General features: G+C 44.6%; 1 protein-coding gene and 1 long non-coding RNA gene across 5 annotated transcripts in view; one reads left to right on the forward strand and one right to left on the reverse strand.

Annotated features, from left to right (window-relative positions):
• Positions 1-5,528, reverse strand: part of CXADR (CXADR cell adhesion molecule) — a 212,100-nt gene extending 206,572 nt beyond the window's left edge. For all 4 annotated transcript variants that reach the window (XM_065541471.1, XM_065541472.2, XM_005548920.5 and 1 more), the window contains exon 1: positions 5,399-5,528. In XM_065541471.1, the coding sequence (XP_065397543.1) occupies positions 5,399-5,441 (43 nt within the window). In that variant the 5' untranslated portion in view covers positions 5,442-5,528. The remainder of the gene's footprint in view (positions 1-5,398) is intronic.
• Positions 5,529-5,621: 93 nt separating this feature from the next.
• LOC123572390 (uncharacterized) lies at positions 5,622-17,956 on the forward strand. The gene is made up of 2 exons (XR_010585419.1): positions 5,622-6,237; positions 17,805-17,956. It is a non-coding gene; the product is annotated as an uncharacterized lncRNA (long non-coding RNA).
• The last annotated feature ends 452 nt before the right edge of the window (positions 17,957-18,408 follow it).

The raw sequence follows: 18,408 nt of genomic DNA on the forward strand, positions 1-18,408 counted from the left end.
AGGAGAGGTGGGCTGAGGTGCAAATATGTATATATTATATATATATAATATATATACTAAATATTATATTAAATATATACTATATATGATATATATACTATATATAATATAATACACACATATTTTATAATATTATACATACTAGATATGATATAATACACATATAATATATATTTTTACAATTATATTATATATAATTATGTATTATATATAAAACATAATATATGTAATATATAGCATATTACATATTACATACATATGTAATATATAGCATATATAACATTATATGTTATATATAATATATAAAATAATACATGTAATATATAATATACAATAAATATATAATATATATGTGCGTGCGTATACATATATTCATTTATTTATTTATTTTAAGATGGAGTCTTGCTCTGTCACCCAGGCTGGAGTGTAGTGGCAGGATCTCAGCTCACCGAAACCCCAGCCTCCCAGGTTCAAGCAATTCTCCTGCTTCAGCCGCCTGAGTAGTTGGGATTACAGACGCATATTACCACACCTGGCTAATTTTTTAATTTTTGTATTTTTAGTACAGACAGGGTTTCACCATGTTGGTCAGGCTGGGAGCTGAAAATATTTTTAATTTACTATCAATACTTGGGAGATTACCATGATGGATACAAGAGGTCACCCAGGTTTAAGATCAAGATTGTCTATGGGCTAAACCATAAGGAAGGCTGACATTTAAGGCACCTATTTTAGAAGGTAGTAAAGGGCAGGTCAACAGGATGGGAAAGAACCAAAATAGGTGTCAAGGAGCTCCAAAGAGATAAATCAGTTTGGCACATGCATTACTGTAACCTTTGGCAACTGAAACATGAGGAAAAATAGAATGAGGGTCAAAGATAAAGCAGAAACTCAGCTTCTTTAGATTAAAAACTGACTCAGACATGACTAGTGGAATAATCACTCTAAGGACCATCTTTATTAGTTGAGAAGGGAGAGAGTGGTGAACTGAAGAGAGCTCTATCATACACACAGGCCTAGTGGCAAAGAAGTTGAAAACTTTTAGTCATGCAAAAAGGACATGCTCAACACTAGCTGTCTGCCAGGAGCCACAAGACCATGCAGGGACTGCAACCATGAATACAGGCAATGGTCCTGTCCTCTGATCGTGTGCAGTGAGTTAAGTTGGTAATCGACGGAGACCCCACAACAGACAGGATGAGGAGCCAATGTAGGAGGCTTGCCTTGGAGGAGAGGTATCTTCTCCTCTGATGGTGGTATAATCGCAGGAATGAAAAGATGAAGAGGGGCATATGGAGAGGATAAAGATCACATCTTATCTTTTCTCTTTTTTAATGTAAAGCAAAGGCTACAGATAAAACAAAACGATAAGCATCTCACTTTACTCCTCAACAACTCTCAGATAGTAGAGCCCCTATTTGGTATTTTTCTGCTTTTTTGTTTTTTTGTTTTTTTTTGAGATGGAGTCTAGCTCTGTCGCCCAGGCTGGAGTGCAGTGGCTGGATCTCAGCTCACTGCAAGCTCCGCCTCCCGGGTTCCCACCATTCTCCTGCCTCAGCCTCCTGAGTAGCTGGGACTACAGGCGCCCGCCACCTCGCCCGGCTAGTTTTTTGTATTTTTTAGTAGAGACGGGGTTTCACTGTGTTAGCCAGGATGGTCTCGATCTCCTGACCTCGTGATCCGCCCGTCTCAGCCTCCCAAAGTGCTGGGATTACAGGCTTGAGCCATCACGCCCGGCCTGGGTTTTTTTTTTTTTTTCCTATTTTTCATTGACAAAAATTGTATATGTTTATCTACATATAACATTATTTTGAAAGATGTGTGCCTTGTGAAATGGCTAAATCAAGGGAATTAACATATGCATTACCTCACATACTTTTTGTGGTGAGAACACTTAAAATTCACTCACAGCAATTTTCAAAAATATAATACATTGTTATTAACTATAGTCACCATGTTGGACAATGGATTTAATTTTGTATCCCTTGACCAACATCTACCCAACCCTCCCACCTCCAACCCCCATCACCTGCCCCAGGATCCCCATTCTTGACACATAAGGCAACAGACACACAGTGAGGCTTGGCCACCATCAAATAGCTAACAAGGGGTTGGGAGACCAGACTTTTTTAGTTCTATTCATGTTGGCAGCTGAAGAACACAACCCCAAACTTTGACAAGACCCCTGAGTAATGCTGATGCTGCAGGTCCCTAGGCCACATTAGTTTACAATGTCAATCCAAGCCCTGAAGAATCCTAGGGTCCTCACGATGCCTCAAAGTATTCAAACTAAGACTATGACATTAAAGAGCTAAAAATAAAAGCCTTCAGTATTTGGCACACAGTCAAACCAACAGTAGGTTCTTAGTAAATGACAGATGACCAGTGGTAGTAAGAGCAAGTGGCTGCTGTAGAGGCAGAAGAGCATAGTGTGATGAGAGCACAGATTCAAGGCAAAACTGATCAAGGGTTTAATTTTACTACTACTGCTACTGCCTCTGCTTACTACTGCTACTACTACAGAATTACTGGTAATATGACTCACTAGTAGGCAGCCAATAAAAATACATCAAAAGGAGTCCCATCTGCAGCCAGAGTATACCACGAAACTCTTTCAGAGCTGGAGGAATATCTATCACTGATGGCATAATTTGAATATGAGCCTTTTCCTTGTTTTGCTAATGTAGGAGTCAATCATGTTAACAGTAAACTTGAGTTCATAACAATGCATTTCCTTTTTTTTTTTTTTTTGAGACGGAGTCTAGCTCTGCTGCCCAAGATAGAATGCAGTGGTGCGATCTCGGATCCCTGCAAGCTCCACCTCCCAGGTTCACGCCATTCTCCTGCCTCAGTCTCTCGAGTGGCTGGGACTACAGGCGCCCGCCACCACGGCCGGTTAATTTTTTGTATTTTTAGTAGAGACGGGGTTTCACCGTGTTAGCCAGGATGGTCTCGATCTCCTGATCTCGTGATCCACCCGCCTCGGCCTCCCAAAGTGCTGGGATTACAGGCGTGAGCCACTGCGCCCAGCCCATACCAATGCATTTCTAATGGTCAGAAATATTTGAAGAAATAAAGCCATACATCAATTAGTCTGACCTGTTTCTTTCTTTTTTTTTTTTTTGAGACAGGGTCTCACTCTGTCGCCTAGGCTCGAGTGCAGTGTCATGATCGTGGCTCACTGCAGCTTCAACCTCCCAGGCTCAGGCAATCCTCCCATCTCAACCTCCCGAGTAGCTGGGACTATGACAAGAATCACTGCACCTAGTTAGTTCTTTTTTGAGTTTTGTTTTGTTGTATTTTTTGTAGAAATGGGGTCTCGCCATGTTGCCCAGGCTGGTCTCAAACTCCTAAACTCAAATGATCCTCCCCTCTCAACCTCCCAAATTGCTGGGATTACAAGCACCGTGCCTGGCCTTAGCCGTTTCTTAAACTGAAAAATTGGAATAAAAATACTTGCCTTGTTTAGCTGAAGATAATGGCCCTTCGAGTAAATGCTCACTGTCCCCATGTATACCTTATGAGCACAAAGACTCTATGCATCAAAATATTATTTCTTAGAATTGTGCCTATCAAAGTGAGGCATTCCAAAAAACAAAAGAATTCAAAAAAAAAAAATCCAAATAGCTAAATATTCTCGTTAAAACAACAACAACAACAACTAATCCCTGCCAGCACTTTGGGAGGCTGAGGCAGGTGGATCACCTGAGGTCGGGAGTTCGAAACCAGCCTGACCAACACGGTCTCTTACGAAAAATACAAAAATTAGCGGGGCGTGGTGGCGCTCGCCTGTAATCCCAGCTATTCAGTAGGCTGAAGCAGGAGAATCGCTTAAACCCGGGAGGCGGAGGTTGTGGTGAGCCAAAACCGCGCCATTGCACTCTAGCCTGGGCAACAAGAGCGAAACTCCATCTTAAAAAAAAAAAAAAAAGTTCCTCCACATAATTTATGTTCTTCCACTTCTCTGCTTTAGATGTGGTCTAGAACGTTTTTTGTTTTTTTTTTCTCAGAGAACACACTGTGTTCTCAACTTCAACTTCAGGTTCGGCCTTGACCAAAAAAAAAAAAAAAAAAAAAAAAAAATGGTGGGAATGTACCTGCAAACTGGTTCTATGACCCTTCATCTTCTCCGGAAGAGTTACTTTGGACATTTCAGCCAGCCAAGTCTAAATGGTATTAATCAAAAAGGTGGAGGTAGTGCTATAGGCTGAGATCGAAGATTAGACTTGTTAATAGAATGTTCATCCCATGAGTAATGCTCACAGCTGTGGCATCCAACAATGGAATTAACATTTCAACAGGAAGCAGAGAGCCATCCCAACAGAAAGGGCCACTCTATCCTGCTTCAGAGCACCTAACAACAACAAAAAAATTACCTTTCCAGAGGCTATACTAAGTGCGCCTCCTGGGATCCCACCTACGGATTTTTAAAAATGAATTATTTGGTTATAAAACGCTTAGCTTGACAAGCAAGATCAGTTGGTTAAAACACTGACATGGAAACATGCGTTTTTTGAAGTGTCAAAATGATTATGCCTCCTAATGGTCCACGCATTTTTTACACGCCTTTTTCCCCCCTCCCAGAGAAAGGAGCAGTCGACCAACGTACTTGGCGAATTACCCTGTACAACTCAGCCCGTCTTATCTCCAAAACGAACCGACACATTACAAACTCAAAAGCGAGGTCACTGAATTCTTTGCACTTTGCCCAAGGACTACAGAAACCAATGCTACATTTTTGCAGGAACCCACTTTTGATTTCCCACGGTCTACTTCACAATGTGCGTCTGGTTAGCAGCTCCTGCCTGGGCGAGCTGCTTCCAGGAGACTAAGAACGTCCAGGCTGGAGTTCGCTCAGCGCCTCTTTCCTAGAGATAGCCTGGCCGATCCGAGGCACGGGGCAGCTCCATGTCCATTGAATAATGGCGTTTGCAATTCAGCCTCCCCGCCTGGGCGATTCGACACCTGAAAACTCGTTGCCCAAGGCTTCTGAAATCGGGTAACGCTGGACGGAACCGACACGAAGGCTGACAAGGGAGACGGCGAGAGGAAAGAAAGGCAAGCCCGCACCGGGGCAGAAAATGCTACTGGAGAGCTGCGAGGCGCACCCAACACGCCGCGCCCGAGCCCCTCCGCCACCACCCCCCGCCGGGGGCTCGGTCCCCGGGCACTCCGCGCGCCCTGCGCGGCTCCCTCCGGTACGGCTCCACCCGGCCAGGCTGGTGCGCCCGGCCCCGCAAAAGCGCCCCTGTGCAATTCTGCCCGCCCCGCAGCCCCTGCAGTAGCGTCCCCAAATCGCGCCCGCCCCCTCCCCCATGCCCCATTGTTCCTGGGTGGCCGCGGGCAGCGAGCGCCCCCGGGCTGGGCGGGTGCTGAGGACCCCATGGCCCCCACTCACCCACGATTCCGCAGAGGAGCAAGAAGCGCAGCAGGAGCGCCATGGTGGCTGCCGTGCCGTGGGCGGCGGCTGCAGGTAGGCGCCTCTCGCTCCGGGTCCCAGGCTCCCCGCGCCTCGCGCGCTCCCGACTGGCTCGCGGCGGCGGCGGCACCTCTGCACCCTCCGCCCCTCCTCCCCGCCCCCGCTCGGCAGGTGAACTCGCGTCACTTCCGGCAGCGGCCCTGGCCCTGCTGCGAGCGCCGGCTTCTGCAGCCGCGTGGGGTTGCCTTGGCAACCGGGCGCGGCACTCCTCGGCCCCCGAGACCCTCCCTGCGCGGAACTCTCGGCCTCCAGGAGCGCGGCGTCGGAGGGCTCGGGCGGCCGTCTCCCACACCGCAAGCCTGCGCAGGGGTCCCCGCCTTCATCCCTTAAGCTAAATCAGGGTTTTGCGCGCGGGGGTGGGGCAGCCCGTCTCCCAGATACTGAAATTGCGTTGGCGCCCTCCTTTAAGGCGAGGCACAGGGCACTGGGAGGGACGGCCTCTAGGGCGGCTCCTACCCTCCGCCCCGCTTACACCCACCCGTCCCACCCCTCGCGGTTTGCCCCAGGGGCAGGGACTCTGACCTCAGGCTCTCGGGATGCGACCTGGGCAGTCCCTGGCCTTCGCTCTCTTAACGAGTCGCGTGGGCTGACATAAAAGGCGCGAGAGGGCTTTTCTCCATCTCCAGTAAGGATAGAGCCCCTCTGCAGCTACCGATTTGGGAAATACCTGAGGTTTTTTCCACTTGCACATAAAGGCTGTTCTAGCCCTGAAGCTGGCTAGTAACGACGCTGTAGTCCCAGCTACTCCGGAGGCTGAGGTAGGCAGACAAATATTATCCAATATTAGTGAGTGAGCTTTGAAAGTGGGGCTCAGTAGGGGTAGTTAAAGGCTTCAGTTGGAGTGTGAATTGGAGATCTTGAAAGTTCTAGGCTGCTCTTCCAGATAACGTTTATTTATAACTACATAGAGACTTTGGAGTGCCCCGACAGTTCCATAACAGGAGTGTATTGAAGAAGCGGTGGGTAAGAGCTTGTACCGCGGAGTGGGGCAGTAATTGGGCAGGTTTCATAGAAATGGCACCTACTTCGGGGTTGCTACGAAAGTTAAGTGAGATAATGCCCAGAAAATGCTTGGCACCCTGCCTGGCACATAGTTTTAATTAGCTTACACTTACTGAGTTCTTGCTTACAGGGTTCCTGCTTATGTGGTCTATAAGCTTACATCGTCTGTAAGTTCCTGCTTACTGTCTAGACTAAGCAGGAACCCCCGTAAGCAGAATTTAGTAAGTGGAAGCTAATAAAACTAATACTGGAAAATTCTTATTATACATTGAACCAGAAAAGAGAAAGAGCAAAGAAATCAGGTATCAGGAAGACCAAAATTGCGCAACTACAATTTAGCCTGGTGAGTTGCAATTCTGGCTGCACATTAAAATTACTTGGAGGACTTTTTAAAAATACTAGTGCCTGAGCCTTATCAGTGATTCTAATTTAACTTGATTTGAGGGGAATCCTGCTTTATGGCAGCCTAATAAATGACAGATGACCAGTGGTAGTAAGAGGAAGTGGCTTTGCAAAATCTGTACCATTTGATTGTAAAGTTCTGCCAAAGCTTTTGCAACCTAGTAAGAGTTCAATACAGACGTAAGACAACATGAGTAACGGCTAGGGACTTCCTATTTGAGCAAACAGGAATTCTACTGGATATAATTGCATGTAAATAATATTTGGAATTTAAATTTTTACTCACCACACTAAATGAAATCAAGCAGAGAAGAGCAAGTATTGAAGTTGTTCATCTGTTTAACACTGTTCTACGAGAACTTTTCTTTCTTTCTTTTTTTTTTTTTTTTTTTTTGAGATAGAGTCCTCGCTCCGTCGCCCAGGTCGGAGTGCAGTGGCGCCATCTCGGCTCACTGCAACTTCCGCCTCCCAGGTTCAAGCGGTTCTTCTGCTTCAGCTTCCCGAATACCTGGGACTACAGGCGCGCGCCACCACGCCCGACTAATTTTTGTATTTTTAGTGTCGGGGGGGGGGGGGTTCATCATATTGACCAGGCTGGTCTCGAACTCCCAGCACTTTGGGAGGTAAAGGTGGACGATCGCCTGAGCCCAGGCGTTAGAGACCATCCTGGGCCACATGGCAAGACCCCTATCTCTACTAAAAATAAAAAATGAGCCGGATGTGGTAGTCCCAGCTACTCCGGAAGCTGAGTTAGGCAGACAAATATTATCCAATATTAGTTTTATTAGCTTCCACTTACTATGTGCAGGAACCCCCTAAGCAGGATCTCAGTAAGTGGAGCTAGTAAAGTGAGCCCAGGAGACGGAGGTTCCAGAGAGCCGTGATCCAAGAAGGAGAAGGAAGAAGAAAGAAGAAAGGAGGAGGAAGAGAAGGAGAAATTACCCAAAAGGATTTAGGAGGGGGAGGGGGAGGAGGGGGGAGGGGGAGGAGAAGGGAGAAGAGGGAGGGAGGAGAAAGGAGGAGGAAGAAGAGGAACAACAACTACCCAAAATGATTTTTATCTTAATCCCTTTCCTGGTACTTTTTCTTCTAATTCTTAGCTTTTGCCTCCTTCTATGTTAGGCATTTGCATACCTATTAATCACTTTTCTTGTTCTAAATACTTCTAGAAGTCTGAAAAAGCACATTTTTTTTTGTCTTCATCACTCCCGAAAGCACATAGTAGGTTCTCAAGTATTTCTCAAGTTGAATTGAATGTTTATTTTCTATGGCAATATGTTAATAAAATTTAAATATCTGTGCAATAACAAATCATTACACCTTAAATATATCTTTTCAGAATGTGCTTTTTTGGGAGGGGGCAACAGAATCTTGCTCTGTCGCCCAGGCTGGAGTACAGTGGCGTGATCTCGGCCCACTGCAACCTCCGCCTCCTGAGGTGATTCTCCTGCCTCAGCCTCCTGAGTAGCAGGGACTACAAGTGCGCTCCACCACGCCTGGCTAATTTATGTATTTTTAGTAGAGACAGGGTTTCACCATGTTGGCCAGGATGGTCTCGATCTTCTGACCTCAGGTGATCCGCCCTTGGCCTCCCAAAGTGCTGGGATTACAGGCGTGAGCCACCATGCCCATCCCAGAATGTGTTTTTTAAAATGTGAGTTTTACAAGCTCAATTTTTTCCTGCTTCTTTAAATTACTGAACACAGATTTTTTTAAATGTACCATTCTAAGATTTAAATAATCTTGAAAGAAGCAGTCTATCTTATTTGGGGAACTATTGTTTTTTAAAACGTTACATGAAGTCACTTTTAGAACTTTGGTTTGTGACTAAATCATTTCATAAACTAGCTAAAATTATGCAGTTATATGAAATATATTAAAGACACCTTAAAATGCATTTGTGGCTATTGTCAACTTGGAAATTATGTCTTCTGGAAGCTATATAATAAGATAATCTCATTTATTCTGGAACATATAAATTATTATTTTTTGTCTTCAAACCAAGCTAAGAAATAGTACACAGCCATTAAATGAAATGCCCTTAGTAAAGCACCAAGCACTCCACATTATATAGCCTCTAAACCAGCTTAAAGGTGATGATCCCTGCTCCATCAAGAAGGCTGTAATTACAGATACACAAATAACTGTGGTTAATAAAGCATCCATCCTTACAAAAATGTCTCCGCACTAATGGATCTATTAACACACCCATAGATCATTAAAATCCTACAATCATATTCAAAGGTTAATTTATACTTAAGGAATTTTCACCTCTTCTCAGCTTGAAATATGAAGACATGTGAATTAGGAAACCAACTTTTTCTTTCTTTCTCTCTTTTCTTTTCTTTCTTTTCTTTCTGATGGAGTCTCAATCTGTCACCCAGGCTGGAGTGCAGTGGCATGATCTTGGCTCACTGCAACTTCTGCCTCCCGGGTTAAAGCGATTCTCCTGCCTCAGCCTCCTGAGTAGCTGGGGCTACAGGCATGCACCACCACACCCGGCTACTTTTTGTATTTTTAGTACAGATGGGGGTTTCATCATGTTGGCCAGACTGGTCTCAAACCCCAGACTTCAAGTGATTTGCCCGCCTTGGCCTCCCAAAGTGCTAGGATTAAAGGCATGAGCCACTGCGCCAGTCCAAGAAACTTTCTATTACATGTGAAACTTCTAATTTTTATGTTTTCTGAGAAATGATAATGCCGTTCTTAAGAAATGAAGATTTCGCCGGTCACAGTGGCTCACGCCTGTAATCCCAGCACTTTGGGAGGCTGAGGCGGGGGGATCACCTGAGGTCGGGAGTTTGAGACCAGCCTGACCAACGTGGAGAAACCCCCATCTCTACTACAAATACAAAATTAGCCAGGGTGGTGGCGCATACCTGTAATCCCAGCTACTCAGAAGGCTGAGGCAGGAGAATCATTTAACCTGGGAGGCGGAGGTTGCGGTGTGTGGAGATCTCGCCATTGCACTCCGGCCTGGGCAACAAGAGTGAAACTCTGTCTCAAAAAAAAAAAAAGAAAGGAAGAAAGAAATGAAGATTTATTTCCAATGTGTTCTATTTACATTACCAGGAACGTGGGCTTTATGGATTAATACCATCCAGAAGTTATCTATTTACCCCCAAGCAATGAATGCATAAATACATACACTTTTTTTTGAGATGGAGTCTTGCTCTGTTGCTCAGGCTGGAGTGAAGTGGAGAGATCTTGGCTCACTGCAAGCTCCACCTCCCAGGTTCACGCCATCCTCCCGCCTCAGCCTCCCGAGTAGCTGGGACCACAGTCACCTGCCACCACGCCTGGCTAATTTTGTTTTTGTATTTTTAATAAAGACGGAGTTTCACCGTGTTAGCCAGGGTGGTCTCGATCTCCTGACCTCGTGATCCGCCCGCCTCGGCCTCCCAAAGTGCTGGGAATACAGGCATGAGCCACTGCTCCTGGCCACTTTTAATTTTATGCCATGTACATTATAAGTCAGGCCAGGTGCGATGGATTTCCCCTGTAATCCCACTTTGGGAGACCGAGGCGGATGGATCATTTGAACTCAGGAGTTCTAGACAAGCCTTGGCAACATGCTGAAAACCCATCACTACAAAAAATACAAAATTAGCCAGGCAGAGTGGCACGAGCCTGTAGTCCCAGCTACTTGTAGGGCTGAGGTGGGAGGATCCCTTGAGCCCGATAGGTCGAGGCTGCAGTGAGCTGAGATTGCACCACTGCACCCCAGCCTGGGTGACAAAGTGAGACCCCATCCCAAAATAAATAAATCAACCCTTAGCCAGTCAAATCCTTTTTTTTTTTTTTTTTTTTCAAGACAGAGGCCTCACTGTGTTTCCCAAGATGGTCTTCAATTATTGGCCTCAAGGGACCCTCCTGCCTCAGTCACCCAAAATACTGGGATAATAGGCGTGAGTTGCTGTATCCCATCAAAAAAAATTTTTTTTAGATTCCTAATAATGCAGATTCCAAATAAATACATAAAAGCGATAACATTTATATAATACAGACCAACATTGAGGATTTTATTAATGGGCTTTTAACATATTAACCAAAGGCTAGGTGTAGTGGGTCACACCTGTAATCCAGTGCTTTGGGAATTAGAGGCAGGAGGATTGCTTGAGCCCTGGTTACAGTGCAAGACACCACGGCACTCCAGACTGGGCCACAGAGAGACTCTGTCTCTAAAAATATACAATAAAATGTCCTTATTCAAGAATAATATTTTTTTCAGTTGCTTCCTTCTCTTTGTTTTGGTCTCTTCATACTGGTTTGGTTTCTTTCCTCCGATTTCTGATAATTCCTGGTTTTCTGCTCAAAGGTTAAAATGGGGCAGGGAAATAAAAGGAAGTATACTGAACGTTCTGTGCCTGTAGTTGATGCTTTTTTATTGTGGTCTCAGGTTGAGTCAAATTGGGAATGCCAATAAAATTACTTTTAGAAAGGACTGGTAATCTTTAGCACTCAGTGTAAACACAGGGTGGTCAGCTTTCTGGGAGGATGGCTGGAAGAGAACTGGGGGCATCAACTTTAGTAAATGAACTTTTTTTTAATCCCTGTGTGTACAGTACAGTATTCACACTCTAGACCTCCTTTATGTTCCTTCTTCCAAAGACCCTCTTTTTCCTCACTCCACAGAAAAAGCATATAGTCTTATGCCAGAGTAAACAAGAGGTAAAGATGGGATCTCAGTCTTGAAGTTTTTTTCTTTTTTCTTTTTTCTTTTTGAGACAAGATCTTGCTTTGTCGCCCAAGCTGGAGTGCAGTGGGTCAAACATAGCTCGCTGCAGCTTCAACCTTCTGGGCTCAAGGGATCCTCCCACCTCAGCCTTCCTGATACGTGGGGACTACAGGCACCTACCACACCTGGCTAACTTTTTAATTTTTTATAGAGATGAGGTCTTGCCATGTTGCCCAGGCTAGTCTCAAACTCCTGGGCTCAAGCCTCAAGCAATCCTCCTGTCTAGGCTTAACTTCTTCTTCTTCTTCTTTTTTTTTTTTTTTTTTTTTGAGATGGAGTCTGGCTCTGTTGCCAGACTGGAGTACAATAGTGCAATCTCAGCTCACTGCAACCTCCACCTCCCGGGTTCAAGCGATTCTCCTGCTTCAGCCTCCCGAATAGCTGGGACTACAACTGCACGCCACCTCGCCCAGCTAATTTTTGTATTTATAGTAGAGACAGGGGTTTCAACGTATTGGCAAGGATGGTCTCGATCACTTGACCTCGTGATCCTCCCGCCTTGGCCTCCCAAAGTGCTGGGATTACAGGCATGAACCACCGTGCCTGGGCGCTTAACTTCTTTTTAAACTAACTTAAACCAATCTCCCTTGTTTTTAGCCCCACCTTCGCTTCACTCTCAGATATCCTGATACCATCGAATCCTGAAATTCTTGGAAGGCTCACTTTGACTACTGCTGGTTTAGAATTCAGCTGTCTGGAATGTGTTCAGTCAGTATCTCTCATCTATCTGCTTTCCAGTTCCCAAAATGTTGATATTGTCTTCTACCCTGTTATATTTGTCTTTCTGCCTTCAGGCTTTTTAAAAAAACCTTTTAAATTTGATTGATGTGATTTTAATAAGGGTTTCAGGAGGATTCACGGTAAATGCGTGTGTTTAATTCTTCATTATTTTTCAGAAGTCTGCTCTCAATTGGGATGAAATGCCCCATGGACATTTAAATTTAAAAGTCTAAAGAAAATGAACATTTTTATTATTTTCCTGAATAATACATATATCTTAGACTGTTTTAACTCCTATCATATCCCTCTCCTAATTTATAGTGTAATCCAATGTTTCTGTCCTTTCCACCTTCTAAATTATACATTGACCCTTTTTTTAATAGTTGACGATAATAGTCAAACTCTGTAAAATATTTGAAGATATTTATTCTGAGCAAAATATGAGTGACCATGGCCCATAACACAGCCCTCAGGAGGTCCTGAGAACATGTTCCCAAGGTGGTCGGGGCACAGCCTGGTTTTATACATTTTAGGGAGGCATGAGACATCAAATACATTTAAGAAATACATTGGTTTGGTCTAGAAAGGCCGGGCAACTCAAAGCCAGGCAGGGTTCCAGGCGCTAGGAAAATTTAAACATTTTCTGGTTGACAATTGGTTGAGTTTATCTAAAGACCTGAGATCATAGAAAGGAAATGTTCAGGTTAAGGTAAGAGATTGTGGAGACCAAGGTTCTTTTGAAGTTTTATAGCGGGTGCCCTTAGAGACCATAGATAACAAATGTTTCCTATCCAGATCTTTAAAAGGTGCTAGACTTAGGCCGGGTGTGGTGGCTCACACCTGTAATCCCAGCACTTTGGGAGGCCGAGGGGGGTGGATCACCTGAGGTCAGGAGTTTGAGACCAGCCTGGCCAACATGGTGAAACCCCATCTGTACTAAAACTACAAAAATTAGCGGGGCATGGTGGCAGGTGCCTATAATCCCAGCTACTCGGGAGGCTGAGGCAGGAGAATCGCTTGAACTGGAGGCAAAGGTTGCCGCCCACTGCACTCCAGCCTGGCGACAGAGCGAGACTCCGTCTCAAAAAAAAATAGACTTTTAGTTAATTTTCTTTTCTTTCTTTCTTTCTTTTTTTTTTTTTGAGACGGAGTCTAGCTCTGTCGCCCAGACTGGAGTGCAGTGGCCGGATCTCAGCTCACTGCAAGCTCCGCCTCCCGGGTTCACCTCATTCTCCTGCCTCAGCCTCCCGAGTAGCTGGGACTATAAGCGCCGCCACCACGCCTGGCTAATTTTTTGTATTTTTAGTAGAGACAGGGTTTCACCGTGTTAGCCAGGATGGTCTCGATCTCCTGACCTCGTGATCCACCCACCTCGGCCACCCAAAGGGCTGGGATTACAGGCGTGAGCCACTGCACCCGGCCTTTTTTTTTTTTTTTTGAGACGGAGTCTCGCTCTGTCGCCCAGACTGGAGTGCAGTGGCGCGATCTCGGCTCACTGCAAGCTGTGCCTCCCGGGTTCAAGCAATTCTCCTGCCTCAGCCTCTCCTGTAGCTGGGACTACAGGCGCCGCCACCACGCCCGGCTAATTTTTTTTTATTTCTAGTAGAGACGGGGTTTCACCGTGTTGTCCAGGATGGTCTCGGTCTCTTGACCTTGTGATCCGCTGGCCTCGACCTCCCAAAGTGCTGGGATTAAAGGCGTGACCACCGCCCTGGGCCAGTTAATCTCTTCAGGATTGGGAGGGTCTAGAAGAAGAAGATCTAGCTATGTTAATAGAAATTCTTTACAGATGCAAATTTCCCCCACAAAGGACAGCTTTCAAGATATGGCAAAGAAACATGTTTTGGGGTAAAATATTTTGATTTTCTTCCTCGCCTCTGAATGTTATGCCAGAGTCAGGTTGGAAAGTAAGTCACTATATATAGGGTTAAATAAAACCCATCTGCTGAGAATTTATGATTTCTAGGCCATGACTCCCCAGACCCCTTAGATGAGAATTTAGGCAAGATAAAAAAAACCAGAGTTTATTCCTCAATAGAGTCAATGTTCAGTTACATTTGTCTACATGTCTTTGTTCACCATTTCTACTTGCATGTCAAACCACTTATGGGATAGTTCCTTCTTCAAGAAGTGTGCCCTTTACAAATTACTGAAGATCTTTTTGTATTGTTTTGGCAACTTGATTACACCAAGAGGGTCTTTTTTTTTTGTTCCCAGGCACAGTTTCTCTCTTGTAGCCCAGGCTGGAGTGCAACACTGCAGTCTTGGCTCACTGCAACCTCCACTTTCCAGGTTCAAGCAATTCTTCAGCCTCAGCCTCCCAAGTAGCTGCGATTACAGGTGACCACCATACCTGCCTAATTTTTGTGTTTTTAGTAGAGATGGGATTTCACCATATTAGCCAGGCTGGTCTCCAACTCCTGACCTCAGGTGATCCACCCACCTCGGCCTCCCAAAGTGCTGGGATTACAGGCGTGAGCCACCACACCCAGCCTTAAGTGTTTTTCTTGAGAGGGGATTTGTATTAGCTCCAGACAGGATCCTAGGGACACTCTTATTCCAGGAAAATGTTTAAAATTCCCTATTAGTGCTACGTTATAGATTATGTTGTTCATGAGGAAGGACTTGTAGTTACCAATTCTTTTTTCTTTTTTTTTTTTTTTTTAGATGGAGTCTCGCTTTGTTGCCCAGGCTGGAGTGCAGTGGTGCTATCTTGGCTCATTGCAACGTCTGTCTCCCAGGTTCAAGCAATTCTCCCACCTCAGCCTCCTGAGTAGCTACACCACTACACCCGGCTAAATTTTTGTATTTTTAGTAGAGATGGGGTCTTACCATGTTGGCCAGGCTGGTCTTGAACTCCTGACCTCAGATGATCCGCCCACCTCAGCCTTCCAAAGTGCTGGGATTACATGCATGAGCCACCACACCCGGCCTGTAGTTACCAATTCTTAGATGAGGTTCATGACTCTCTTCAATAGCCTTGTAAGTAGGGGAATACACCCCATGCAGTGTACATCAGCTGTATGGAGAAGTCAAACCACAGTTTCCTTTACTGATAATCCCCCAGGGTTGGTTGGTTGGTTTGTTTGCTTGTTTATTTATTTATTTGAGACAGAGTTTCACTTTGTCACCCAAGCTGGATTGCAGTGGCATGATCTTATCTCACTACAACCTGCGCCTCCCAGGTTCAAGCAATTCTCATGCCTCAGCCTCCCAAGTAGCTGGGCTTACAGGCACCTGCTGCCATGTCCAGCTGATATTTTGTATTTTAGTAGAGATGGGGTTTCACCATGTTGGCCAGGCTGGTCTGGAACTCCTGAGCTCAGGCAATCCGCCCACCTAAGCCTCCCGAAGTGCTGGGATTACAGGTGTGAGCCACCGCGCCTGGCCCAGGTTCTGATTTTACTAAGCTTGCTCCATTCAGTTTGTTGAATTACTTCATTAATATTGTATTCAGTTGCTTTTGTGGAATTCTGTAGTGTCAGGGTAGAATAAATAAATTGTCAAGGATGTCCTCAGCAAGTTTTCCTCAAAATATCTGAGATAGGGCATTTCCAAGGCCACATTCTGACTTTCAAGGGCCTTAAGTACTCTTATCTTTGTGAACCCCTCCCACCATTACAATTAATAATAATTGTTTTTACAACAGTGTTGGTATAAAGACAAATTTAATTCAAGCTGGATCATATCATTATTTCTTCTCATTTTAAAAGAAATTAAAACATTTTCATGGGCCCTGGATAAGTTGGCCTTGGGTTTTGAGTGTCTCACCCTCCCTTCATCTCTACTTAAGCTGTATTGGTGAAAGGAAAGAAAAGAGTGAACTACTGGGCACGGTGGCTCACTCCTGTAATTCCAGCACTTTGGGAGGTTGAGGTGGGTGAATCACCTGAGGTCAGGAGTTTGAGACCAGCCTGGCCGACATGGTGAAACCCCGTCTGTACTAAAAATACAAAAATTAGCCGGGATGGTGGCGTGCATCTGTAATCCCAGTTTCTCAGTAGGCTGAGGCAGGAGAATTGCTTGAACCCGGGAGGTAGAAGTTGCAGTGAGCCAAAATCGTACCACTGCGCTCCAGCCTGGGCAACAGAGCAAGATTCCATCTCAAAACAAAAAAAAGAGGAATGAACCTATATAAATTTTCATCTCATCCCTGTTTCCATTTCACTTATTTTGCCAAAGTTCCCATTCTTATAGTATCCTCATCTCTAGTCCTTTTTCTCTACCTTTCTTCTTAGGCCAAAACATTTCACAAAGTACCAAACCTGCCCTGTACTAAAAATAAGAAAAAGATAAGACGTTTACCCAGGAATAAAAATCTATTGCTTGTGTTATTTAAGCTTTTCCTTATCTTTGTGATCATGTTTGTATTTTGGTGTAGAGATGCTTCTGGTTGCGTGTTTGAATGAAAAGAAAGAAGACTAACAGAATAACAACTAATTTGTATTCTTTTTTTTTTTTTTTTGAGACGGAGTCTCGCTCTGCCACCCAGGCTGGAGTGCAGTGGCCGGATCTCAGCTCACTGCAGGCTCCGCCTCCCGGGTTCACGCAATTCTCCTGCCTCAGCCTCCCCAGGAGCTGGGACTACAGGCGCCCGCCACCTCGCCCGGTTAGTTTTTTGTATTTTTTAGTAGAGACGGGGTTTCACCGTGTCAGCCAGGATGGTCTCGATCTCCTGACCTTGTGATCCGCCCGCCTGGGCCTCCCAAAGTGCTGGGATTACAGGCTTGAGCCACCGCGCCCGGCCTTAATTTGTATTCTTTTTCTGAGATTTTACACTAACTCTGGTGGTGTGCTTTAGGAAAAAAATTCAAAGAAAGAATTATAATGGCTGGTGTTTGTGACATACACACCCACAGGGCATTTTGAGATTAGATGGCTCAATGTTTGCATAGTGCTGTGGGCATTATAGATCAAAGATGCTGGGCTTCACCCAATGTTAAACCCATTTAATTTATACCCAGGTCATAAATTTAAATATTACGGAAGTGTATGGCACCTCATATACTTTATATTTTCCTGGTTTCTTGTTGGCTGGGGACAGCTTTTTGTCTGATACGTAATAACAATGCTTTATGTTTATAGGCAGTATAACATCTTTTCATCCAAGGAGTTCAAAGAACTCAGCAATTATGACTCATTGTTCCTTAAAATACTTTTATAAAACCAGAGGTGACAAGCATTGAGGTAAACTTGTTATAAGTAGGGAAACTAGAGTCATGGAAACATTAAAGGACTAACCAGATATTTTGGGAATCAGAGATGGAATTCAGAATAAGTCCCCCTTCCTTTGATTAGAACGAAACGAGTGCACCCTCATTTCCTCCTCATGAAGGTATTGATTCAAGGACTTCAGTTGCATTTATGATAAAGATAATACTTAACTTTGAAGGGTTTACATTTACCTGCCTCTCTAAGTTCATCTCAATGTCCCCGTCCCCACTGTGACTGTTTCCTTTGCAGATGCTGTTCCCTTTGCCTGGAATACTTGACCTTCTCAAGCGGGTATCTCCTAGTCATCCTTATTATTTCAGATCAAGCATCCTTTCCTACGTGACCTCTCTGATTACATTTGATTTAATTTGTATTATAACTCTCTCTTCCTTTCTTCGCCATCGTGGTGTGTGCTTGACTCCACTTCTCGCCGCGGTTTCTCACAACTTTCAGGATTAAGCGATTCCTGGCAAAGAAACAAAAGCAAAATTATCCCATTCCCCAGTAGATTCGGATGAAAATTGGAAATAAAATCAGGGACAACTCCAAAAGGAGACATTGGAGAAGAACCAAGCTGGGTCTGTAAGGAATTACACTGAGATGGCACACGTATTTATGCTGTCTCAAGGTCATGACCATGTTGCCATGTCAAGCTGAAAATGTCACCACTATCTGGAGAGTTGGTCATGTTTTATTGGGAATATTTTTTTTTCTCTCTGAATCTATTATGAACGTGCTGGTTGACTGGGTCCAGTAATAAATATGTGAGACCTTTCATTTCAAAATATAAAAATAATAATAATTTGCATTATATTTCTCAAAGCACCGGGCACCTCCCCTTGAGAGCACTTTC

This window comes from Macaca fascicularis, chromosome 3 (genome assembly GCF_037993035.2).
Source record: "Macaca fascicularis isolate 582-1 chromosome 3, T2T-MFA8v1.1".
In the NCBI taxonomy this organism is placed as follows: domain Eukaryota; kingdom Metazoa; phylum Chordata; class Mammalia; order Primates; family Cercopithecidae; genus Macaca; species Macaca fascicularis.